Genomic DNA, 26,216 nt, shown 5'->3' on the forward strand with positions numbered 1-26,216 from the left:
CCCTATGTCTGCTAGGCTAGAGGAAGCACACCTGCAGTCTGGCCCAGGGGATGACAGCTCTGGGTCTTCTGGGCTTCAAGCAAGGGCTTGGCCTTGGGCAGGAGGACAGTTTTTGTGCCATGGAGGCTTTGTTTTGTCAGCTTGGTGAGACACTGCTTCTCTCCCCCATTGGCGTGGACAAATTATACAGCTTTGCTACAGGCCGGAGGAGGGTTTGTCACAGCTTCTCAGCCTCTGTGAACCTGCTCAACCCTGAAGGTGGTATGACAGTGTGCGGGCTTTTCCCTGGAGGAGCAGGGCTTCCCCAGTGGGTCTTTCTGAGGTACTAACTGCTGCTCTGGGTCAGCACCAGGCTGGGATCTCCGCTGGTCTTCTCTGGTTGGGTCCAGAGATGTTGTGGATGCCCCATCCCTTGAGGTGTTCAAGGCCACGTTGATCTTTGAGGTCCCATCCAACCCAAGCCATTCTATGATTATCTCCTTTGGCCCTGCGCTCCTCATTGCCCCTCTTTTGGCTTCTGGGAAGTCTGTAGGAAGAAAGGCTTAATTTGAATAAGGAGGGGACAAAACCCAAAGGGAAAAGGAACAGGGAAGGGATAGAAAATCTAGGGAAAAGCAAATGAGGCAGGGAGTTGGAGGGACTGAGACTGGCTCGGCAAGGGGGAATCACCTGGGAACTGTGAGGTGACTTGGGTCAGCGGAGCAGAATGAGAGGAGCCAGACTGCTTGTGGGTGTTCTGGTGGCAGATAGGGCTAATGGGAAGAGAGGAGGCTGAAAAAGGGAAAGCTCTGAGGGTTCACCAGGAATAGGTGTCAACTTGTGTGGCCAGGACCACAGGTTTCTCCAGCATTCAAGCAACGGCTGGTCCTGTGATGCGAGCCCAAACGACATCCAGCACTGTGTCTCACCTCTCACCAGCCCTTGCTGGGGACAGCAGGCCACCATTCTCCCTCTTACATCAAAATACAGCTCTCCCATCACTGAGCCTTGGCAGCGCCAAGGCTGTCCGCACAGCTGTCCTTCAACGTCCTCACACATATGAGTTATGACAGAGCCTTTAATTACACAGCCACAGATCTATTTTCCATAGGACACCTGCAGCACACAGGTTAGATGGTGCTCTGGGTGAGTCTGGGCTGTGTCATGCAGGAATCTCCTTGCAGGGACTCAGCATCATTTATTTTTTTATTTTTTGCAAAAGTGTCAAGGAAAAGGAGTTACTCATTGCTGAGACAGTTGTGTGCTGGCCTGGATCATTGCCCCTGCTTTGGATTTCCTACCTGATGCTGAGAGAGTCACCCACAGCAACCTTTCCAGAGGTAGCTATTAGCTATGTTTTATTTATTTTGGCATTTTGCTTTGTTTCTAGTCTCACACTATCCTGGGATCCTGATGTCTCATTTGCAGCAGTATTTATTGCTCCCTGCTGCATGTGAATGGGGACTTAGACTTGACTGTACAAAAGGCTTTAAAAAGCAGAGCGCTCTGGTGAAGCTCACCACTCAGATCAGCATCTCCACATTGCAGGCTGCTTCTGACCTTACATCCAGGACACTGAGTCTTCCCTAAAATGCTGTACACTTTCTGTGTGAGTATTCCAAGAAGGCAAATCCATGAGAAATCAAAGAGTGTTCCCTGTGAAAAGACCTCAGGAACATTAAGCATTGCTTTTAAAGTAAGGGATGAATATTTTGAAGTTAATAAACTGTGAATTAATGCTTTGAATGACAAGGAGAGAACAGACAGTTGACCCTTAAATGATCACCAGCCAACCTGGGCAGGAATCCCGGAACAACAAATGCATGTGGTCTTATACAGTCTGGACCATAATCCATATCCTTCCTCTTTTAGCCCATTTTGGATCTGAGGATTTTGCAGCGTTAGCGCTGCCCTTGCATAGCATTTTGAGCATGATAAAGTAAATCTTGTGGTTTTCATGACACGTTGCTAACCCTGTGCCTCCGTTACACCAGAGGCAGGAGGGCAGCTGAGGTGCAGCCGAAGGTAAGCTGGGTGAGATGAACAGAGGCCCTGGTCTGGTGGGAAGTCATTGCAGGGACCCTGGGGCTGCTGGAGGTCTGCTCTGGTGGATGCATCAAGCTGCAGGTTCCTAGCATGGGCAAGTCTCTGTGAAGATGTGGCTGCGGTCTTTGAAGCAGCACGTCCTTCCCTAGATAGCAGATGAAACAGGAATCTGCTCACTGCAGGCCAGGCAGAGCTGCCAAACGCGATCTGGCAGCACACTGAGGTCTGCCAGGTCACTTGGGTTCAGCTTTCCCTGGGGAGGGCTTCAGTTTACCCATGCGTTTCGCTAAGTGCTCCAGCTCCCTGGTCATGGAAAATCATACACCTTTACAACCAGTCCAAGCACCCAGCAGAGCAGGGCAGGGCTTCCGTGAGACTCAGCCCATGGCTATAGTGCGAGTATCAAGGGCTGCCCAATGATCTTCCTGTGAGAACAGATCCCAAAGTGTCTCTGAGAACTACCCTGTGCAAACCATCCTCTGCACACACAGCTTCAGCAGCAGCGCTCTCTTCATAGAATCATAAAATCATTTGAGATAGAAGGGACCCCTAAAGGCCAGCTGGTCCAACTCCCTGCTGTGTACAGGAATACCTCCAGTTCGATCAGGGTGCTCAGAGGCCCTCCAGCCTCACCTTGTATGTCTCCAGGGGCAGGATCACCTCCCTCTCCCTGCTGGCCACGCTACTTTGGATGCAGCCCAGGGTACGGTTGGCTTTCTGGGCTGCGAGGGCATGCTGCTGGCTCATGCCCAGCTGCCATCCACCAATACCCCCCAGACCCTGGCCCAGGCTCCCCGGTATGCATCACTCCATAAGAAGAGGTGTAACCAGGCAATGCTTGGAGAGAAGGAGGTGGGTGTTATTAGATCACCTGCTTAGCTGGGCTAACAGCACTAAAAACTTGATTACAATTCAATTAAGGCAACGTTTCTAATTAAAGACTTATTATTTTAAGCCCTAAATGATTAAAATAAAGGCGGCTGAAGTGTCCGTGCACACACTTCACAATTTCACCCCCGAGTGCTGCGTCTCCCCTGGGGACAGCGAGAAGAGGAATGGACGACGTATTCTGGGTTATCCTGATGGCACCTTCCACGCAAAAAGCCATAATGGAGGCTCAGTGTGGGCCGCACTGCCTGTGTTTGGGGTTGCCTGCTGCTCTCACACCCTGAGATGTGACCCGATCCCAAGAGAGCCCACCATTCTTGGTGGTGTTGGGCTCCCCAATGAAGCAAACTATAGGGCTGCACACATCGCCACACACAAAACTCGATTATATCTGAATTTCCAGAGCCAGGGAACACAATTGTGTGAGAAAATGGGATGGCCGTGGGGCTCTCGCTCCCCACAGCCGAGCATCGACAGGCGAGAGCCCGAGGGGAGCCCACCCGCCCGAAGAGAAACGTCTGCGGGGCCAGGCCCGGGCCGAAGGAACGGCGGATGGAAGAGCGGTTGTGCCTTTAACGGCGGGCGGGCGGGAGAAGGAGGAGGGCCGGGGCTGCGCTGGGTGACATCAGTGGGTTTGGCTCCGGGGCTCAATGGAAACTGGGTGAGCGCCGGGCTGTGCCGAGCACACGCCGGCTGGAGGGGACGGCGAGCGGGCGGGAGGCGGCAGGCAGCGCCGCGCCGCGCTGAGCCGAGCGAAGGAGGGACGCGCCGGGCACGGCCGCCGCCAGCCCTCCCCAATCCTCCGTCATCCTCCCCGCCGCGGCCGCCTGGCCTCCTGACAGCCGGCGGAGCAGCAGCCCCACACGGCCCCCTTCCCGCCAGGGTGGGTATGGGGGGCGCCAGCCTCCATCTTGGGGCGCAAACCCCGGGGGAAAGGCGGCCCCTCCGGCTCTTTGTGTGCGCGGAGGGAGGGAGGAAGGGAAGGAAGGAGGGGCGGGGGAGGGGAGGGCAGGGCGCGATGCGCCGGGCCGGGGGGCAGCGGGGACAAAAGGCCCTTTGTGGGGTGCGGGGAGGGGGTCGCCCCCCCATGTCCTCCTTCTTTCTCCGGCTGTCCCTCGGGGCTCTCCGCTCTCGCGGCCCGGCCGTTGTAGGGACGCAGGAGTATAGCGGGGGGGATCAGGCTCTTGGGGCGACCGCGGTGGGCTCGGGGTTGGGGGGAGCCGGGAAGTTGGCTGTCGTTCGGGGGGTGGTCGCTTTGTGTGATCTACCCGGAAAATACAGCCCGGGTAGGGCCGTGTTGTGCCTGTAGGGGGTGGGGGTGTCAGGAGAGATTTATTTATTTTATTCCTTCCTTCCCCCCCCCCCCCACCTTGTTTTTCCTGTTTGTGGCTATTTCTAACGAAAAGGTGGTCTTCACTCTTTGCCACTTATTATTTTCTTTTTTTTTTTTCCTCTTTTTTTCCCTTCCCATCTGCCAGACCTTCTCTTTGTAAATGTGAAAGGGGCTTAGGGAGGGGGCTGCTCGCTGTCTCGCGTTTCCATCAAAATGCCATATTTTTTACCTTTTTTTTATTTTATTTTTTTTCCTTTTTCCCTTTTAATTTTGATTATTAAAAAACCTGTTTCAGATGACTGTGTTTTGCCAACCCCTTCCTTTATCTCCTACACATACACACACAGACAAGGAAATAAAAGCCCTGCACAGCCCTTACGGGCACGACACCCCCCCACATTCCCACTTCCCCTCGCAGCCTCCATTATGTGGCTGCCAAACTCGGTGCTGTATGGCTTTCGTGCCCCCCACTGTCCCCACTGCCCAGGTGTGGGGCCGAGGTGACGTCCTGCCCTGCGAAATGGCTGGCGTCGGACACACAGCCCCAAGACCAGCTCTATCCTGCCTTTATATAATGGCCTTTGTGTATGTACGTGGGTATTTTATCTTATATAAAAGGGCCCTGGTGCAAAATGGTGTGTGTGTGTCTGTGTGCGGGGAGCGACACGTAGTATTTGTAGTATGTTGTAGGTGTGAGGTGGATATTAACGTGAGCGCACGCTTTGCTTTGAGGTGGTGGTGTGTTAATCCTGTGTGGAAAACGCAGTGGGTTAAGGGACCCACGGCCCTGGGAGCACTGCTTTGGCTGGAGGGGTCAGGTCTGCTGGGGTAGGGGGGGGGGAACATCACATGGCCTTTTAATTGTAAGCATCTATAAATAATACATGGAGTGATGTAATTTTTTAAATATCACAATATAAATTGTATATGCGAGATCTTCATTCTGTAATAGTAGACCCGAAGATGGGATAAGGGCAGGAACTGTAGATGGGGGTATGCGTGTGGAGTGGGAGGCAGCCAGCAAATGTGGCGGATGTTGGGAGTCCTGCAGCAGTTGCTGTTGGGGGTGTTGTGCCCCCATACCACAGATCCCCATGGCCACCCTCTGGCCATCATCCCCCCGCTCTGTTCCCTAAGCACACTTGTGTTGTGTTGGGGGGGGAGATAAGGAGGAGTGACAGCTGTGCGGCCGTGATTTTTCACTCCATTATCCTGCTCCCTGCTCCCACCCCCTCACCCCAGAGCATTTTTTAGATTCCCCTTTGGAGCCTGTTGCTCAATCAGCCAGAAGGGCCACAGCCTGGCTGTGTGGGGTACCCTCCTTAACCTGGCTCCTGGCTGTCCCAGAAGGGTGGGACTGTGGTATGGTGGGACCCTGCTGGGATCTGTGGCTGGCTGGGGAGCTGTCGTGATGTTTGGGTTCCTGGGAACGTGGACCTTTGATCCTTGGCTGGCGTAGGAGGGCAAGCAAGTCGGATATATGTTAACGTGGTGATGCAGAACAGCAGGCAGCAGTTGGAAACTGTGTCTGCTCACTGTGCCTAGGCCTCCCAGTGTGGCTCCCAAGGCACTGCCTGCATTCCTTGTAGTAAGAAAGTCAGAAATAGCCATGGGGTTTTGTGCTCCTCAGACGCACAGAAACACACATGCATGAGTAAATAGAGTTGAGGGAACTCCACCTCAGTGTGCTTTGTGCCTGGTTTCAGGGTTTGCAGTGTCCCCTGAATGCCTTGATGGGATTATTCTCCCTGACATCCCTGTAGCTCATCCCTTCCTCTTCCTGTAATCCCACCTCCTGGGGCAGCTCGGGGTTTATGGCGTGCCCAGAATCCTGTAGCTAGGATTATTTTGTGTGTGCATCTCAGAGCCATTTCTTCTTCCCACCTTTGTCTTTTCCTTCGGTGATGCCTCCTTCCCATCTAGCTGCAGCAAGGGAAAGTTCCTCTCACCTACTTGGGAAAACATGAATCATTCCTCACCTTTCCTGTCCCCAGCAGACTCTGTGTCTGTGTTCTGTACGCTAATGCTGTGGCATTGCATAAATCAGGAGTGTAGCAAACGCCTCTAAGAGGAGCCGTGCTTGTTGGCTTGGTTCCTAGAACAAGTTGGTGTCCGTGGAAGTGGGGAGGGAAAAGGGACCTGCCAGAATGGGGCTGTTTGCTTCAGAAGGGTTAGCTGGGGTGGGATGGGGAACGAACAGTGTGGTTGAGAGCCTCCTACTTTCTGGATTTTCTCTGTGGGATGAGTAGGCTGAGCCTGTCTACGTTAATCGGGTGTAGCAGGTCAAAGGGTGAACTGATCACCTGGGGCGAAAGGCCGGGGGAAGGCTGCAAACAAGCAGCCAGCACACCTGGGTGGGTAGCACAGGCGTGGAGGCTGTTGATCGCATCAGCAGAGGTGCGTGGAGATAAGCAAATGGCCGTCCTCCTCCCAACCTGACTCTCGTAGAGCTCACTCCTGTATGGTGTCTCCTGCTGCCCCAGCCTCCGCCTAGGGATGGTGGAGTCGCTTCCTCCTGACGGTCTGTAAGTCTGTCTCACAGCCCTTGGTTCCAGTGCTTTGTTGTAGCTGTGGTGCTGGTGTAGTGCTGGACCAGAGAGAATTCTTTCTCAAAAGCCATGTGCCTGTCCCTCCTGTTGTCCCAGGGGTCTAGGAGTGTCTTGGTGCTGCTTATTTTAGGTTACTGTGAAGGGAGGTGCTCCTTAAAGTGTGAAGCAGTCACCTGCTGGCGCTTTGTTAGGAGAGATTTCCTTCCCCAACTCTGTGAAGAAGATGGTGGGAAAGAGGTTCAAACTTTCTGGATTTCCATGATGGGAACACAGATGATGTTCTTGAATGGGTCATGTTCCTGCAGTGTTTCTAACTCATGCTGTTCATGGACATCTGAATTTCTGCACAGCAGCTGCATAGAAAGTGAAATATTGTGAGATTTAGGAGCTGTGTCCAGCTTCTGGAGTGAGTGCTGGGTGTAACTGATGCGTTCATTTTGCAGTCTTCCATGGGGCACTGATTCAGTTCCTGTTTCTGCTCTAACTTTGTGGGTTTTTTTGTGTTTCTTTTCTCAGCACAACTAAACCATGGAGCTTCGAGTGGGGAACAAATACCGGCTGGGCAGAAAGATTGGCAGTGGTTCATTTGGAGACATTTACCTAGGTGAGTGTCAGTCTGTGTCCTTCCTACCTGCGTGGTTGTTTTTCTCAGTTGCGTCATTATTTTTGGTTTGATAAATATATATTTGCCTGTTGGTATTTTTAGCACCATGTAAGATCGGAGGTGATTGGAGGTGGGGCGGAGGAAAAAAAAAAAACTTCAAGAAATACTGCCAGTTGTTGCCCATCCTCTGATGGGACAGAGGGTGGAATGAGCTCCAGTTTGCCTCCCAGATATTGGAGACATGGTGACATTTGGTCAAACTGATCTAGATCTGGACTCTTAAGAGTGTATTTGTTATACACCTTGCTCCAACTCTCTTGTTGACTTTTACTGAGCTTGGGTGTGTGTGGGTATAAAACCACGTGTCAGAGTGGGTGGTGGAAAGGGAAAAGATGGACTTTCCTCCAGGGCAAAAGGAATGGAGCGATGGAAGGCTGATAGTGGGAGAGATGGTCCAGCACTTGAAAGAGACAGGCCTGACGCAGGGAGGTGTAAAACAGGTTGGGGAGGAGGCTGGCCTGGGTAAAATTCTGGGGCCCAGATCTAGTAGATTATGGGTGGTGTAGAATTTAGAGTTATCATCTGGGGTAGCCTCAGCTGGGAGGTGCATGGGATCGATGGACAAAGCCTGTGGAACTCTTGAGTTTGGTATTATCACAGCACTTGAGGAGAAACACCTCCAAGCCAGCTCACTGAGGTGTATGTCCATTTATTCCCTGATGCTTTGTCCACTGATGTTGCTGGCGTAAACTCTGTGGGGCTGAAGGGGCAGGACTATGCAGTAGCCTGATAAAACCGTCCTTGAAGTTTCTTCACCTGTTGTCCACTTTGCACCATTACCTTTGAAGCTGTAGTCCTCCAGGCCAGCGGAATGGGCCTGCAAACCCTTTCTTGGTGTTTGCACCCTTTTGGTACTTACAGATGGTTATCATATGCTCCTTGACTGTTTGTTTGCTCAGTTGAGTTGTATTTTGCTTCCCGCTACATCCACTGCTCTTCACTGTTGCTGTTCTTCCAATTTTTCCCAGTTTATCCATCTGCTGAGCAGCTTGGAGCCTACACAGCATTTTAGGTGCAGCATTTCCAGTGCTGGGCAGAGAAGGGCTACCCTTGAGCGGTCTGTAACACGATGCCTCTGCATAAGCTGCTTTGGGTCTCCTTGGCTTCCCCCATCACCAACACTGTATCACGTTGCAGAATTGGCCTGAACGTGCTGTCAGCTGTATTGTGCGAGGTCTCTTCCAGGTTCCGCAACATCTCCTTGCCCCTCCCCTAGCTGCCTTCGTTGAATACCTTTAGGTCAGATTACTTTGCCTCATTTTGTAAATCACCTGTTTTCTACCTCTGGCTTTTATCTCCAGCTCTCCCTTGCTTTATTATTCTCTCTTGATTGGTGTTGGCAGCTCCCCTTGAATAAGTACCCTTTGGGAATCACTGGTAACAGGCTTTGTTGCCACCTTCATCCAGAGCACAAACAAAGGTGATAAATAATGGATCGGGGATCCCAATTCCACTCTGTGATGCCATCACTGCAGCCCTTCCTGCTTGTCACTCCTCTGTGGCCCATTAGTGTCTCAGGTGACAGTGCATGTGTCATGGTTTCATGATTTTTCATTATCGGTATTCCACATCATAACATCATGCAATGCACTGGGGGTTTGACTGCTGATGCTCAAGTTCCGGGTGCCTGTCCAGCGGAGAAGAGCAGCTACGTTTCCCCAGGGGGCTTTGCGGTCAGCGAGGAGATATAACTCCCGGCAAGGTCACCTGATGCTCTCTTCTCTGCCTGCGCTGCTTCGCTTGCGCTTCTCTGCCTGCGCTGCTTCGCTTGCGCTTCTCTGCCTGCGCTTCTCGCCTGCGCTTCTCTGCCTGCGCTTCTCATCTCAGCGTTGTGGTAAGGCCGATCCACTATCAATTTCACATTCTCTCTCCTTATAAAATTCTGTTGATACCATATTTAGTAAATTACTTTGTTTTACCTCAGATTGTTGCCACTGTTTTCAATTATTTCGGGGTCCCTTATTTTCTTTTTTTTCCCGGGGGCGCGGATCCGCGGATCCCTCCGCCCTTCTAGTCACGGAACCGGGCCGAACCAGCCCGTAAACCGTTGACATTCTTGGTGGAGAATGCGGGCAACAGTTGCTTTTTAGCTTTTTGAACAAATCTCTCTCTCCGCTCTCAGACAGCTTCATTGGGAAAGTTTATCTGTTTCACCAGTACTGTCTGAAAGCGTGACCTTGAAAAGTCCAGGCGGACGGCCAATACTCTAGGATATTTGTAAACTTTGAGCCTTGCTATCTTGTTTCTGTAAAAGAAAAAAAAAAGAGAAAAAATGCTTTCTCTACTGAAACTGCCTTTTAAGGGGCTGCATGCCACTGTCTCTTCTTTCTTAATGCTAAAAACATACTGGGCCTTAATTAAGTTCACCACTTTGCTCTATGGAGCAATAGGTATATATAGCCAATTGAAAACATGGATGGAAATAACTATGTGGCATCTGCATATTATGTGGCATACCATTCCAGAGGGAGCTGCTAATTTTACAGGGTTGGGGATTTTTAAGCAGGTTTCCAGCCTCTCCTTTGAATTCTTTATGCGGATTTTCAATGCTCACCTGATCACGTTATTAATCTCCGTGAATGTACTGCTCACCATTTCACTTATTATTAGTATTTATTATATTTTGAGGAAGTCTGCCCCAAAACCAGTAAATACTGAGTGGCAGGGAATGTGGAGAGGCCTGGGTGAGACTTTAGAGAGATGGAAATCTTCGGTGTCATGGAACTTTACTCCAGAACACCTGAAAGACCCTGAAAATTTAAACAGATATTTGAGACAGGAATGTCGTGGCTCAGGAAGATCTGAGGAGGCCCAAATTGTTTGGGGCCTGGCTAATGCTTACCGGGCCTTATTCAATACTATCCTGGAGAGGGAGAGAGTTTGTGAAATTGAAAAGGAGAGTCTCAGGGAAACAGTGCAAAATGAGCGAGAGAGTCTCCTGGTCGAGAGAAACAGCCTCCAATCTGAGAGAGATGCCCTCCGAATTGAGAGAGACTCCCTGCAATCCAAACTCAACAGTCTTCAATCTCAACAAGACACCCTCCAATCTGAGCTAGATACTCTCATAATCGAACGAGACAGGCTCCGAGCTGAACTGGAGGATGAGAGCATTGGAACTGACCAACCTGATCAACTACAGGAAGCACCACAATTGATGTCACTTGCCCCTGTAAGAGGACGGAAAATGAAACGAATCTCGACTCAGTTAGAAGAGAAGAAAGAAGAGGAGAGAGGTCCAGAGGAGTGGCTCCAAGATCCACAAGAAGCACCCCTAAGTCCAGGGGAGGGGCCCTCAGTAAGACCACGGTCACCGGCGCCAATGAGGGCAACAAGAAGTCCCGAAAGAGTAAGAGGTGAGCAAGATATCGTTACCATTGTTGATCGATCTCTGAAAATGAATGAAATTCGAAGTCTGAGAAAAGACTTTTCACGTCACCCAAATGAGCCTATTGCCACTTGGTTACTTCGATGTTGGGACAATGGGGCCAACAGTGTGTGGCTGGATAGTAGAGAAGCTCGCCAACTGGGTGGCGTTGCTAGGGACTCAGCCATTGACAGAGGTATTAGTACATGCCAGAACCAGGCCTTTACCCTCTGGAAGCGGATGTTGTTAGCTGTAAAAGAAAGATACCCCTTCAAAGATGATCTGATGCCTGAGAAAAAGAAATGGGCTGATATGGAAGAAGGCATCTGTTATTTAAGAGAATATGCTGTGGTGGAAATGCTACATAGCCCCGATTTCATTCCTGACGAGCCAGACCAAGAGCATGATCCCGAGAGAGTCAGGTGTACACCAAACATGTGGCGTACATTCACAAAGACCGCACCAGAAAGGTACGCCAGCACATTTGCAGCAATGTATGGCAGAGGGGAAAGAAGACCCCTTATAAGTGAATTGGTTAATAAACTTCAAGACTTTGAGTTACATTTAAGCCCTCTGCGAGCTTGTGTTTCAGCCATTACAAAGGTAGCTGAAAAGCTGGACAGAATGGAAAACAAACAAGAAGATATAATAGACAAACTATCAACCGTGCCTGAAGCTGATAAATCCATGGAGGTAACGGATACATCAAATGGGGACCAGAATCCCCAAAACAGCCTATTGGAGGGGCTGATCAACTTGATTTCCTCCCAGCCGGTGGCATCTAATGTCTCAGCTATCAAAAGAAGACGTTCTCCTGCTCGAGCAAGTGACAACAGTAAGACCACATCACGTTTTGCCTTGTGGCATTACCTACGTGACCATGGAGAAGATATGAAGGAGTGGCATAAACAACCTACTCCTGTACTTCAAGCACGGGTAAGAGAGTTACAAGACAAATCAACCACCAAGGTGAACTTCTCCAAAAAGGTGATTGCTCCAGTTGCTGCAGACAATGAAGGTAACAAATAGAGGGGCCCTGCCCCCAGCCAGGGGGGGGAAAGGGATAATAGAGTTTATTGGACTGTGTGGATTAGATGGCCTGGCACATCAGAATCACGAAAATATAAGGCCCTGGTGGATACTGGTGCACAGTGCACTCTAATGCCCTCGAGTCACCAAGGGACAAAATCAGTTTATATTCATGGGGTGACTGGAGGTTCCCAAGAGCTGACTATGTTGGAGGCCGAAATCAGCCTCACTGGTAAAGACTGGCAAAAGCACCCTATTGTGACTGGCCCAGGGGCTCCATGCATACTTGGTATTGATTACCTCAGAAGGGGATATTTTAAGGATCCCAAAGGGTATCGATGGGCCTTTGGAATAGCTGCTGTAGACACAGAAGGTGTTAAGCAGTTGTCTATTTTGCCTGGCCTGTCAGAAGATCCATCTGCCGTGGGGTTGCTACGAGTGAAAGAGCAACAAGTACCGATTGCTACAAAAACGGTGCACAGACGGCAGTACCGCACCAACAGGGATTCCTTGCTCCCCATTCAGAAGCTGATTCACCAACTAGAGAATCAGGGAGTGATTAGCAAGACTCACTCACCTTTTAACAGCCCCATATGGCCAGTGCGTAAAGCCAGTGGAGAATGGAGGCTGACGGTGGACTACCGTGGCCTGAATGAAGTCACACCCCCATTGAGTGCTGCTGTGCCAGATATGTTAGAACTCCAATATGAATTGGAGTCAAAGGCAGCCAAATGGTACGCCACCATTGATATTGCTAACGCCTTTTTCTCCATTCCTTTGACCAAAGAATCTAGGCCACAGTTTGCTTTCACCTGGAGGGGCATTCAGTATACCTGGAATCGTTTGCCCCAGGGGTGGAAACATAGCCCAACCATTTGCCATGGGTTGATCCAAGCTGCACTGGAACAGGGAGGTGCTCCTGAGCACTTACAGTATATTGATGACATCATCGTGTGGGGCAACACAGCAAAGGAAGTTTTTGAGAAAGGAGAGCAAATAATCCAGATCCTTCTGCGTGCTGGTTTCGCTATTAAGCGAAGCAAAGTGAAAGGGCCTGCCCAGGAAATTCAGTTCCTAGGTATAAAGTGGCAAGATGGCCGTCGTCACATCCCAACAGATGTGATCAACAAAATCAGTGCCATGTCTCCACCCACTAATAAGAAAGAGACACAATCGTTCCTGGGTGTAGTGGGTTTTTGGAGAATGCATGTTCCAAACTACAGCCTCATTGTAAGCCCCCTTTATCAGGTGACACGGAAGAAGAATGATTTTATGTGGGGTCCTGAGCAGCAGCAGGCTTTTGAGCAGATTAAACAAGAGATAGCCCGTGCCGTGGCCCTGGGGCCAGTACGGATGGAACTGGATGCGAAGAACATCCTCTACACTGCTGCTGGAGAGAAAGGTCCCACTTGGAGTTTGTGGCAAAGAGCCTCAGGAGAGACCCGAGGCCGACCCCTGGGATTCTGGAGTCGGGCGTACAGAGGGTCTGAAGAGTGCTACACTCCAACTGAGAAGGAGATCTTAGCCGCGTATGAGGGGGTTCGGGCTGCTTCCGAAGTAATCGGTACAGAAACACAGCTCCTTCTGGCACCTCGACTGCCAGTGCTGAACTGGATGTTCAAGGGAAAGGGTCCCTCCACCCATCATGCTACTGATGCCACTTGGAGTAAGTGGATTGCGCTGATTACGCAGCGAGCGCGGATGGGGAATCTCAACCGTCCAGGAATCCTAGAGGTGATCATGGACTGGCCTGAAGGCAAAAAGTTTGGAACACCGCCAGCAGAAGAGATATCACGTGCTAAAGAGGCCCCACCATATAATGAACTACCCGAAAATGAGAAGACATATGCCCTATTCACAGATGGATCGTGTTGTATTGTGGGGAAACACCGTAGATGGAAAGCCGCTGTGTGGAGCCCCACACGACAAGTTGCAGAGGCCACTGAAGGAAAAGGAGAATCGAGCCAATTTGCAGAGGTAAAGGCTGTCCAACTGGCCTTGGATGTTGCTGAACGGGAGAGGTGGCCAATGCTTTATGTTTACACTGACTCGTGGATGGTGGCAAATGCTCTATGGGGGTGGTTACAGCAGTGGGAGCAAAACAACTGGCAAAGAAAGGGTAAACCTATTTGGGCTGCTGACCTGTGGAAAGATATTGCTGCCCGAATAAAGAATATGGTTATAAAGGTGCGTCACGTAGATGCCCATGTGCCCAAGAATAGGGCTACTGAAGAGCAGCAAAATAACCATCAGGTAGACAGAGCTGCCAGAATTGAGGTGGCCCAAATAGATCTGGACTGGCAGAACAAGGGTGAATTATTTCTAGCCCGATGGGCCCATGAGACCTCAGGCCATCAAGGGAGAGATGCGACATATAAGTGGGCTAGAGACCGAGGGGTGGATTTAACTATGGATGCTATTGCGCAAATCATTCACGACTGTGACACGTGTGCCACAATTAAACAAGCCAAGAGAATGAAACCTCTCTGGGAGGAAGGGCGATGGCAAAAGTACAAATATGGGGAGGCATGGCAGGTTGATTATATCACCTTGCCACGATCTCGTAATGGTAAGCGTTATGTGCTCACCATGGTGGAGGCAACAACTGGGTGGCTTGAAACCTATGCAGTACCCCACGCTACCGCCCGAAATACCATACTAGGTCTTGAGACACAAGTCCTGTGGCGACATGGTACCCCAGAAAGAATTGAGTCAGATAATGGGACTCATTTTAAAAATTCTCTTGTAGGTACCTGGGCTAAAGGTCATGGTATTCAGTGGATTTACCATATTCCCTACCATGCACCGGCCTCAGGTAAGATTGAACGATACAATGGGTTGTTAAAAACTATGCTGAAAGCAATGGGAGGCGGTACATTTAAGCACTGGGAGAAGCATTTGGCAGAAGCCACCTGGTTAGTCAATACCAGAGGATCTATCAATCGTGGTGGTCCAACCCAGTCCAGCTCCCTACACACCGTAGAGGGAGATAAAGTCCCTGTTGTACATGTAAAGAATATGTTGGGAAAGGCAGTTTGGGTTATTCCAGCCTCTGAGAAGGACAAACCTCTTCGTGGAACTGTTTTTGCCCAGGGACCTGGGTCCACTTGGTGGGTGATGCAGGAAAACGGGGATGTTCAATGTGTACCGCAAGGGAACTTGATGTTGAGGGAGTGCAGTCAGTAATTCCTAGTGCGTGTGTTTATATTTTGTTTGTCTATATTAAGCATGATGTAGTGATGTGGAATAAGGGGTGGAATGTCATGGTTTCATGATTTTTCATTATCGGTATTCCACATCATAACATCATGCAATGCACTGGGGGTTTGACTGCTGATGCTCAAGTTCCGGGTGCCTGTCCAGCGGAGAAGAGCAGCTACGTTTCCCCAGGGGGCTTTGCGGTCAGCGAGGAGATATAACTCCCGGCAAGGTCACCTGATGCTCTCTTCTCTGCCTGCGCTGCTTCGCTTGCGCTTCTCTGCCTGCGCTGCTTCGCTTGCGCTTCTCTGCCTGCGCTTCTCGCCTGCGCTTCTCTGCCTGCGCTTCTCATCTCAGCGTTGTGGTAAGGCCGATCCACTATCAATTTCACATTCTCTCTCCTTATAAAATTCTGTTGATACCATATTTAGTAAATTACTTTGTTTTACCTCAGATTGTTGCCACTGTTTTCAATTATTTCGGGGTCCCTTATTTTCTTTTTTTTCCCGGGGGCGCGGATCCGCGGATCCCTCCGCCCTTCTAGTCACGGAACCGGGCCGAACCAGCCCGTAAACCGTTGACAGCATGCAACACCCAGGTGCTAGGGATCAAAGGGTGACAATTTGTTAGCCTGGATACAACATTTCCACCTATGCTTGAGCTCAGAGCCTTACAGACCCTTCCAAAGCACTGGAAAGTGCTGTGATCTTGCAGAACATCTGGGATACGTGCGGAGAAAGCAGGGAAGCACTGAGTGGGAAGGCCTGATTCTGCATTTCTGCATCATGTAGCAAGTTGCACACCTGTACAAAGTGGGCATGGAAAAGCAGTGGCTCAAGTGAAGAGACTGTCCCTCCTTGCCCATAACTAAGCCACATGAGCATCAAGGGAAGCTCCAGTGCCCAGTGTGAGGAGCCTCAAGTGGCTTGGTATACTCGAACTTAGTATCAAAGCCCTTGTGATGTGCACTGAGGTGCAAGCCAGCCTGTTTTGAAGCAGTGATAGTGAGACTTGTTGGAGCCAGGGTGACACCCCAGCCTGGAGGGATCAGGCTCGCAGTCTGTGCTGCTGATTGGGCTCATGCTGTCCTCTCAAGGCCTGGGTTGCAGACAGAGACTTATTCACTAGAATTTTTCTCCTGCACTGGATCCACCTCTAGGTTTCCTTCATGAGGGAGTGGAGATGGAGCAGAGACAAATGAGTTTTGTCTGTATCTGAAGGCTGGTTTGGGCTGGATGCTTTATTCCCAGGTTTTTCAGGACATTGGTGCTTCTGTGATCTGTGGGTACTGTGTGCTCTACTCCTTGGGATTTGTTTTTGGGTTTCCGGCCAGAAAGAGGTGCGAATTTCTACACGGTCTCACACAAAGGGAGGGCTCCTGTTAATCATAACCTGGGGCTCAGATCATGCAGATAATGGCAGTCTCTTGCTTTTGTGCTCTACCTTGAGGGTTATACGTGCCAAGCAGAGTTCCCCTGCGCTGGGCGGATGGGCACTGGGATCGAGATGGCAGCAGGCCTGAGCCTGCTCACCTCTGAAAAGGAGAATGAAACCCCAGGAGAGCAAAACCTAGTGGAGCCACAGGGACACTGGGGCTGTTGGGAGGCTGCTGCTTTGTCAGGGTGTCGGTGAAGGGGCCCGGCCATGGTGCTGCCTGTGATGCAGATGACTAGGGTGCACCAGAAGAGCCCTTGGGATGAGTAGAGGGGAGGGTGACGAAGGGGGGGATCTGTTCTGCAGACAAAGCATGCCGGGACAGGGCTTTGGACAGTTCCTGGTTGCAAGCTCCTCCTCAATGGGAGGGGAGCGATTTCCTTTGTTTCCTGGACTGTTAACTCTCTCTCGCCCTCTGACTTCCCCCATCTGCTCACAGCCCTCCTTTCTTCTGTTGCTAAGCTGGTGGTGGGAGAACCCGTTGTCCTGCTCAATGCGGAAGGTTTGCTGTATCAGACATGCAGCGAGGCTTCTGCTCTTAAAATCCTGTTTAGCAGGTGACATCCTCTGTCCCCAGAGCCCCGTTTCAAACAGCTCGTGATGAATGAGTAGTGTTTGTGCAGCCCCCACAGCGGAGCGAGACTGGGGGTGGATGTTAGGAATTATCCCTGATCCTACATGCGTCTCTCAACTGGTTGAAGCTAGGCAAGCTCTGCCGTGTTTGTCTGGGATTTTTCAGTCTGAAGAAGGAACAGGGAGCTGTTACTTTTGTTGTTTGTATCTTTTGGAAGATGGTGGTTTAAAGCATTGAACAAAGCATGAGGGAGACCCCTGGCTTTAGATTCTTGCTCTCTGCTAGTTCTCTAAACAAAAAAATGGCCGAGGGAGCAACCTAAAGATACATGAGGTGGGGGGGCTGATCTGCAAGTGTGAGGTACGTGCATCCTCAGCAAAGAACCGCCCTGTTTTACGTCTGATTCATCCTTGTTTTACCATCCTAGGCCACAGTTTCTGCTTCCTGTAAGAGACCGACACAAGCATTTGGGCTTTGGAGTCTGTGGGTCTGGAGGCCATGCTGAATGGCATACTCATATTTTGCGGAATTGAAGCTTTCTTGACATTTAACACCCCCTCCCATGTACCCACCTGCATCCCTTCCATTTCCCTGCTTTACGTGCTTATAGATAACACCCCCCACCTGCAGGCAGCCTTGTAAATGGATGCATTGTCATCCTCCTAAATACGCGAGGCAGTAAGGAGATGAGAACACATTCATCTTGCCACTGTTCAGCTTTGGGGAGTAAGGTTCATTGAAAATGCTAATGCTTCCAGAAGTCAACAAGAGTCATTGTTGCTCGTGTGTCAGCAGATGGACAAGGAGAAGGAAAAATCCCCCAGGGGAGGGATGAGGGAGCTGCCGCTGAGGATTTGGAGGAAAATCTTTACAAAGGCAAGGGAAAGAGAAAGGAAGGAAATGCTCTTGTCTATCTGGGTATCCTGGGTGTTACCACGCTGAATGAGGTCTCGTGATTGAACACGAATTTAAAAGGTAGATAACCAGTCTGTGACCACATTAGTACTGTGGTCTGAGTGCCTTCTGCTGTTCTTTCTTTAACTCCTTCCACTCCTGATCTTTGTGAGAAGGGTTCTGTGTGGCGTGAAGAGAATGCACAGGCTTGTTTTGCAGATCAGCAGGCTTTTAAGTGGGAAATATCAGCTTTTTTCAAAAAAATCGCACTTAGCTTGAGCAATTGGGGTGCCTTTTCCCCACTTCTGTGTGTCTGACTCTGGAGTAAAAGCCCTTATTAAATTCATCCTGTTGCTCCTCCTCCTTCCCCTCCCTCAGAGCACCCTAAATAATTCCTCTCCCTCCTTAGTGTTTACAGCCTTCAAATATTTGCAGACTGTTGTCATGTCCCATTCTTCCTCCCCACCCTTCTTAGTTGTATCTCTTGTCTACATTACATATTTAGCTCTTTTAATCTTCCTTTGTAAATCAATCCCTTCAGGCCCCGATGGTTTTTGTTCCTCTCTTTCAAATTCCTTGCAGCTTGCCTATCTTGACCTGATGCTGTAATATCTAGATGACATCTTGTTGCTAGCATGGAGCTGTTGGCTAACTCTAGGTACAAGCAGTGCCTGAACCCTTTAGCAGGAGGTGGATCACCTTAGTATCCAGTGGGAGAAGAAATCTAGATGCATGAGCTTTTCTTTTTTTGATAGAACGGCTGCCTTGGTGGACTTTTTGTTAAGACCTCAACCCTTAATGCGGGGACTGGGAAGCATGAATTCACCAGACCTACCAAAATGTGCCATAGGTTTTCTACAAAACATCGTTTTCCCCTTGTGGTGTTCCCCATGCATATTCTGGAGCAGTGCTGAGAAGCTGCTCTGAATCAGAGCTGCTCTCTGATTTGTGTTTGAGTGCAATTTGTAACAACAGTTCCTGATACATGGAAGAACTTGTCTGTATTCCAGGCAGGCAGAGGAAAGGGGAGAGAGAGGCAAGTTTTAAGTGTCATTCCCGTGACCTGTGTGCAGATCTTTGTTCTTTCCATTTTAGGATGATGCGAAACATCTGGAATCCTCTCTGCTAATAGGAGAGAAGGATCAGGCTGTTCCTCCTTTGGCAGTGCCCTTTGGGACCAGAGTGCTGGCTTTCGTGGCTGGCAGCTTGCTTCTCTTTGAGGGAAAGTGTGTGGGGTGGTGCTTTTGTATCATCGCAAGCTTGCTAGCAATACCTTCAACAAAAGACATCTGAGTAGCTTAATTCACTACTGGATTCAGTTTACTTCTTCATGCTTCTGATTTTGGATGTAGCAAATCTTTCTGTATTGGCAAAAGATTAAATACATTATTAAAATCCTCAGGAGAGAGAGAAGCTGGAGATTTGTGAACTGTCTGTATTGAGAGCCCAGAGGTAGCTAGGAATGTCAGCAATGTCTCCTCCTGAACTAATTGGCCCTGTTAAAGTGCGTGGCTTCTAGAACCTGAGGTAACCAGAAATTTTACCAAGGAAGATGTACTCCATATCACTGCCTGGATGCTTGGCTTGTGTTCTGGAGGCTAAGAATATGGTCAGCTAAAACTTCTACTCAGGATAGTTCGTGCTGATACAGATTGTCCTCACAAAGCCTGGTGCTTGTTGTCCTAGCCTGTCTGTAGGGTCAGAGCTGGCTTACTGGTCATGTGCCTTCCTCTGTGCCTGTCTTTGCAAATGGCAGTGCTGGAAACTTGGTATGAAGTGGCTGAATAATCTCATTTGTTTTGCAGAGAATAAACCTTCAGATTTACCCTGAAATTTTGGCGTCTGCATGGGCCTTGTTAAAAGTGCTTAGCTTCAGTGGAAGCCTGCACAATCTTCCTTTTACTCTCATCTCTATGCAGGAGCCAACATTGCGACTGGTGAAGAGGTGGCTATCAAACTGGAATGTGTCAAAACCAAGCATCCCCAGCTCCACATTGAGAGCAAATTCTACAAGATGATGCAAGGAGGAGGTGAGATAGGGAGGGAAAAGATGGGGCCGGGGGAGTGGTTGAAAGAGGGAGTTATTCTGGAGGGCCTTAGAAAATTATTTTGGTATTACATAGAACCTTCTCAGCAGGGGATGCAGCAGTTTTCCTCTGTTCTGAAGCTTAATCTTTTTTTTTTTTTTTTTTTTCCCCCCAGTGGGTATCCCCTCCATTAAGTGGTGTGGAGCAGAGGGGGACTATAACGTGATGGTGATGGAGCTCTTGGGGCCGAGCCTGGAAGATCTCTTCAACTTCTGTTCCCGCAAATTTAGTCTCAAGACAGTTCTGCTCCTGGCAGACCAGATGGTGAGTTTCCTCTGAAGCATTTGTGCCTACTCTCCTTTTCTATACCTCCCCCCCTTCCCCTCTGCTCAAGAAATGCTACATCCCAGGCTTTTTCATTTAGCAGCAAGTGGCTGCCAGGTTTTACTTTCTTGATGAAGGCCTGGATCCTAGGCGCTGCTGGGTGTTTCTGATCTCTGTCCCTCCTTCCTTCCTCTTTTGCTCACCCTCACATCTGTGCATGTAATACACATGCTTTTACCTACATGGTAGATGACTGACACTGCTATCCATCTTGAGTAAGCAGTACGTGCCCTGGGCTTAGGACCTTTCTGGACCCTCTTCTTTCCCAGCATGGCTGGTTTTGAAAGCTGACTGTGTCAGTCCTGAAGCTCAGAGTTTTAATCCATGAAAAGTCAATTCCCATACCTCCTTGTGGTGCTAATGGTGACTTTTCCTGAGGACTGCTGGTGTGTGGGATTTAGATCCATTTCCAGATACTGCTGCCTCCAGAGGGTGAGGAGGTCATCTTTTTCTTTGGCTGCCATCTCTGGTATTCTCTGCAAGGGATACCTTTTCCTTCTTTGGCGTGCAGCTATACTGAGCTTTCATTTCATTTTTATCACTTTGTTTAATTTGAATTTTTTTTTTCTCTTCTTTTTCTCCTTCAGATTAGCCGTATTGAGTACATTCATTCCAAGAACTTCATCCACCGGGATGTGAAGCCAGACAACTTCCTTATGGGGCTTGGTAAAAAAGGCAACCTAGTATACATCATTGATTTTGGTTTGGCCAAGAAGTACCGAGATGCCCGGACCCACCAGCACATACCTTACCGGGAAAACAAGAATCTGACTGGCACAGCTCGTTATGCTTCTATCAACACCCACCTGGGAATCGGTGAGCCTGCTGTTGCCCCTTGGTGGGGCTTTCCATGGGACAGAGCATGTACCTTGCAGGGGGGTGGCATGCCTTCTGAAGGTTGCAATGCCACATCTGGGGTTTGAGTTGTCACAAAAGCCAGCATGGCCCAGTAAGCAGGTGCTAGCTGGCTTCTGGGTTCTGTGCTTGGCTTTTCTACTGGCATGTATGGAGATCATAGGCGGATAACTTTATTGTCCTGTCTTTGTCAACTCTTCTGTGGCCATCTGAACTCCTAAAAGCAGAAATGGTCTACTGGATTGTGTTCATGCACTGCTTAGTGCAGCAGAACACCTACTTCAGCAGTGTGACCTCCTCGACTTCACTGCCACTAACTGCCTTGTACAATTTTTGCTGGCTTGTAGATATGTAAAAGGCATTCAGAGGCATTAAGTCCGTAGGGATACATACAGCTGAAACCTCTTGCTGACTCCTGTCTGTATCAGTGCTGATTTTGTGGCTGTCAGAGCTGGAGTATAACAGGCCACCACTGGGGATGGGGACAGCAACATGCTGGAAATGCACAAGGAGCTGGAATAAGGGGAGGCTTCTTACTGCCCAAACATGCAGGTTTTGTAACAGTGAGGATTGGCTTTCTAGGTCTTCAAAATCTGTGGGTTTTTGAACCACATTGTCCCATTCACCTCTAAGAGTAAACGTGAGGCAGCTGTAGGGAAGCAGGGCTCTGTGCTTGGTGCCTAAGGCTAGTATAGTGCTGAGAGTTCAACCAGGTCTTACACTGGTATTGGACATTGTTACAGACTTTGCAGATACCCCACGCAGGTTAACAGTCAGGGCACTTAAACCTCCTGAAGTCACCCGAGTTTGTCCTGAGAATGAGCCTCAGTGCACAACACTTGGTTGATGTGGGGAGCAGAGATGAAATCCTCCTGCAGTTTTCTCTTCCCTTTCCTGACAGGATACCTACTTCTTTGTGTGACTTCTTTGTCCCCAGTGTGAGAGTTTCATTGTTACCACAGGGTTCCTTCTCCCTGACTTTGTTCTGCTACTGGTTGACAAACCCCATCGGCAGAAACATTGAAACCACCTTGCCTGTTGAGCGCAGCTCGCTCAGAGCTCCATTTGGTTTTGAGAGACCTTCTGAGATGTGTAAGCTGGGAATTTGAAAATCACAGCAGAGAAGTCAAACATCTTAAACTAACAGTTTCTGCAAGATTTTCTATCTTAATATTCCTAGGGAAAGCTTTCAGTTCTCCCCTCTTGACTCTGGATTCTTGAGAAAACATCTACAAGACTTCACCTGCAAAAAACAGAGCAATTTCCCACTGTTTTCCTTCCTTACTACTGTGTAGCTGTATACCAAAAATGTTTTATTGATATCAAGATGAGGAGTGTTGTGTGTTGAGAGTGGGCTATGATCTCCTGACCTCTTTCCCATAGCAAAAATAGTTCTTGCAGTGCTCTCCAAGTTGGTCTTGTATTTTGGCTTGACCTGCTTATATATAACTGACTCTCCATTGAATTCTTGGTCAAGATTTCCACAGCCATGGTAACTGCCATAAGGAGACATGCACAAAATAATTCTTACTGCTATGTCTGTCAGTTTTTTTTTTTTTTCATGTGTGCCTTCCCCGTCTGAACCAAGCACGAGATGCTAAATGTCTGGTTGTGGGCTTTTTTTGTTTTGTTTCAGGAATTTATTATTCATCTGACCCCTAACTTAGCCCTTTGCTACTGGTGGTTGGCTTGTGTATCGGGGTGAACAAACAGTGTCTGAGTGCTAATCCAAGGGCAAACTGCATAGGCCATCAATCTGAGTGTAGCAGTCACTTGTTCTCTTCATGCCCTTTGCTTCTGAAATGCTGGGTGTGAGTTGCTCAGTGCAACAGGTCTTGAGTATGTTTTCTCCGTGCTGCAGATAGTTGCCCTGAATCATATAAAGGCTACATGGCTTGCCTGGAGCAAAGGGGATGGAGTGTCATAGTTGCAGCTGAATTTCCTGTTTCTCGAGACCTTGCCACAGGATAAATGGCAGACATGTTTGTGAGTTAGCAGCATTGCCATGGGAACTGTCACTAATTTATTTTTTTTTGACTTGTCAGATACTAAATTCTCTGTCATAACGTTCCATTAATGCAGTTTTGAGAGAGGGAAGGAACCAGGTGCTGGGGTATTCATGTGACGGGAATAGCAAATGAATAAATGCCTTTATTTGAATGTGCAAGCTAAGGACTGGGCATTCCGATGTCTGGAGGAAACACATTCTTTTTCCAGTGACCAAGGAAAAAGTAGGAGGCGAGATTGGAGAGGGTTTCCATAGTGGGAGACTTGCTGTTCGGGGAGTCAGTGGACTGTGCAGGCTTTGGTTCACGCATTCCAGTCAATTTTCACATGCTCCAGGGATGAGAGTCCCCTGCACCCTCTGGAAGTCTGAAATAAATGCCCAGGGGTGCCCAGGAGGCAGTCTTGGTGAGCTCTATCTGGATGACAGCAGGCTGGGCTGGGATCGGGGGCCACTTTTTCCCCAAACTCGTCTCATAGGCAGCATCATGGGCTGTGCCCATCATCAGCTTCTTTTGCTGACCCTGCTGGCTGCCGCCCATTTCAGACTTCTGCTGTCATGCAGTGGGGAGAGAAAGAGGAAGCGTAGTCCGAGAATGTGCAGTGTCAGGTCTGAGTGTGTAATCAGGAAAACACTGCTTGGTTAAAACTGCTTTTAGCAATTTTAGTAGCAGTGAAGAGTTGTGTTTTAAGGAGGCCTGCATGGGGACTGCATTGCTTGGGATAGGATTGGAAAGCGCTGGCCTGGGGGACTGGGAGGTGCTTTGAGTTGCCAGGAAACTAGTTTGGTCATGAACCTTGCATCCAAGGCGAACAGTCCTGGTTCTGCTTTTGCCCAAACATGTCTTCATCAGGTAACTCGCCTTCTTGCTACTCACCTCTGACTGCTCCTTCCAAGGAACCTGCTTGGGAACAGAGCTGGGAAGTGGGCTGGGAGTCTCCCCAAGAGTGGGAGGAATCTGGCACCATATCCCCTTGCCACTCCTAAGGAGGGGGAGATTGCTTGCAGAGTGAGTTGGATTCAAGAGACTGTGCTGCATTGTGTGGGATGGACCTCATGCTTTGTATTGAAAAGGTTTTTGAGTGAGGATCTGTCTTATGAAAGTAGCAGTCCCCTGTCTGTTGTAAGAGAGCTGAGAAGCTGAACTGAAACGGAGAGAGGAAGTGTGATGTGGTGCTGCAGGTTAGGTGCAGGTCACGACTGTAATCCTGCTTCTGAGCTGACTTGCTCTGTGGACCCATTCGCATCACTGGTTTTTCTTTTCTCATCATGTGGTGTGAGATGTTTGCCTTCTGCTCAGGGGTGTTGTGTGGTTAATCAATGATTACCAGGCTTCTAAAAGTGGGAAGTAATGATGTTAAGTAAAATTTCCGTAGTGCGTAGAGGTGAGGGTTTTTTCTAACTCTAATTGCCTGCTTTTGCTGTCTGCTATTACTCAGTCTTCTGTGGCTGTTGGTGTATGAGGCGAGGCCAAAAAAAAAAACCCACCCAAAAAAAACTTGAGATGTGTGATTCTGAAAATGAAACAAAGGAATGGAATATGTGAACTTACTCTGTCACCCAAGGTATAATCCAGGGTCTTGCAGTTGTGGCTACAAGTGAAAGAAATACAGTGTTCTGAGGTCTGCATAAGTGTTGTTCAGGCATGTGGCAGCCACAGCCCATCATGTTGGTGCTTCAGGCTCCTCTTGGATTTGAATCCCACTGAAATCATTTAAGTGGACTACAGTGATGAGATGTATCTGAGAAAACTGACTTCAGGAGTGCCACACAGTAAGGCATTTATCACACTGCCTTTTAATAATTAGGTTTTGTGCTTACAGTTATTTTTCTCTGTCATGTTGCTGTGCTGAAGCACGCGTCATGTGCACTGGTGAGCCACCCAATTTAGTTCTGTAACCCATCTCCTTGCCTCCAGTAAGGGCTTGTAGCATCCCCCACTGACTGCAGTCTTCATAGCCTTCTGTCCGGTAGATCTCTCTGGTTCCTGCTCCAGACAGAGAACCACAATTATGGACTGTTAAAGCTACTGTTTAGGTAAGTTGAAGGCTGGCAAATTGCAGGATCCAGGTTGCCCTCCACACCTGTTTTTTCAGGCCCTGGATGTGCATTCGGTGTAGGTTGTTATCAAATATGGTTTAGCTTTATTTGATGCGTGGTGTGTAATCACAGCTGTCTGAGAGTGTATGCATGCCAACCTTCACCCAAATGCAATACGGCCGCTTTCTTTTCCCTGCTTCCTCCACAGCATCTAAGTGTCTCCCAGCCAGGCCTGTAGTTATCTTTGGCAGCAGCCTGATGAGATTAAGAAGCATTAGCCCCTCTAAAGTGGGCAACTTGAGGCAGTGAGTTAGTGAGGTCAAAAAAAGCTGTTACTTCAGCACGTTCAACATAAGGTAGTTCGAGGATCAGCAAGGCTTCTTTCTTCTATGCTCCTGTCTTGGACCATAGCATTTTTACAGTACTTATACGTGCTTTTAACCCAAGGCACTTTCTTCTTAAATCTGAAGTGATGGACACTCATTTTCTTTTGCAACCAAGGCCATTTTTTCTTTTTTTCCTTCCACTGCCACTCCTCCCCTAATTCTAATTTGCCAAGCCCCCTGATTCGCAGAATCATTAGGAAGGTGGCAGGAGGAAGGAAGGCCCACAGTGAGTTGTGGAGCTTCTGTGTCAAAACCATCTTGAGCAAACTTTTGGTTTAAAATGGCTTGGTCCTGACAGAGAACGAATTCAGTGTGGAATATTTTTGCTTGGGAAACAAAACTTTTAGATGTGATTTTATAAAACACAAAGTGGATCCTTATAATGGCATGTAAAGGGCAATCCTTGCCTGAGTAGAGCTGGTGGTGTCAGTTATACAGTCACTGTCATTTAGAGAAGAACCTTTTTGGTTAAAATATGCCTTTTTCTTCCACATCTTGAAAAACTACCAATCCAGAAACTTCCTTGCACAGTATTACCTAACAATATTACCTGTTAAGCTTCTCTGA

At 48.9% G+C, this 26,216-nt stretch overlaps 1 protein-coding gene across 3 annotated transcripts in view; it reads left to right on the forward strand.

Moving 5' to 3' along the window:
- The first annotated feature begins 3,499 nt into the window (after window positions 1-3,499).
- CSNK1E (casein kinase 1 epsilon) overlaps window positions 3,500-26,216 on the forward strand; it is a 28,472-nt gene continuing 5,755 nt past the window's right edge. The window contains exons 1-5 of one of the 3 annotated variants that reach the window (XM_085226404.1): window positions 3,523-3,796; window positions 7,312-7,399; window positions 19,872-19,982; window positions 20,155-20,303; window positions 20,951-21,179. In XM_085226404.1, coding sequence (XP_085082530.1) covers window positions 7,324-7,399; window positions 19,872-19,982; window positions 20,155-20,303; window positions 20,951-21,179 — 565 coding nt within the window. In that variant the 5' untranslated portion in view covers window positions 3,523-3,796; window positions 7,312-7,323. Of the gene's footprint in view, window positions 3,797-6,613; window positions 6,772-7,311; window positions 7,400-8,427; window positions 11,853-19,871; window positions 19,983-20,154; window positions 20,304-20,950; window positions 21,180-26,216 lie in introns of those variants that run through there. The other 2 variants (XM_085226411.1, XM_085226396.1) reach the window with 2 other exon arrangements.

This window comes from Meleagris gallopavo, chromosome 1 (assembly GCF_905368555.1).
Source record: "Meleagris gallopavo chromosome 1, MGAL_WU_HG_1.1, whole genome shotgun sequence".
Lineage (NCBI taxonomy): Eukaryota > Metazoa > Chordata > Aves > Galliformes > Phasianidae > Meleagris > Meleagris gallopavo.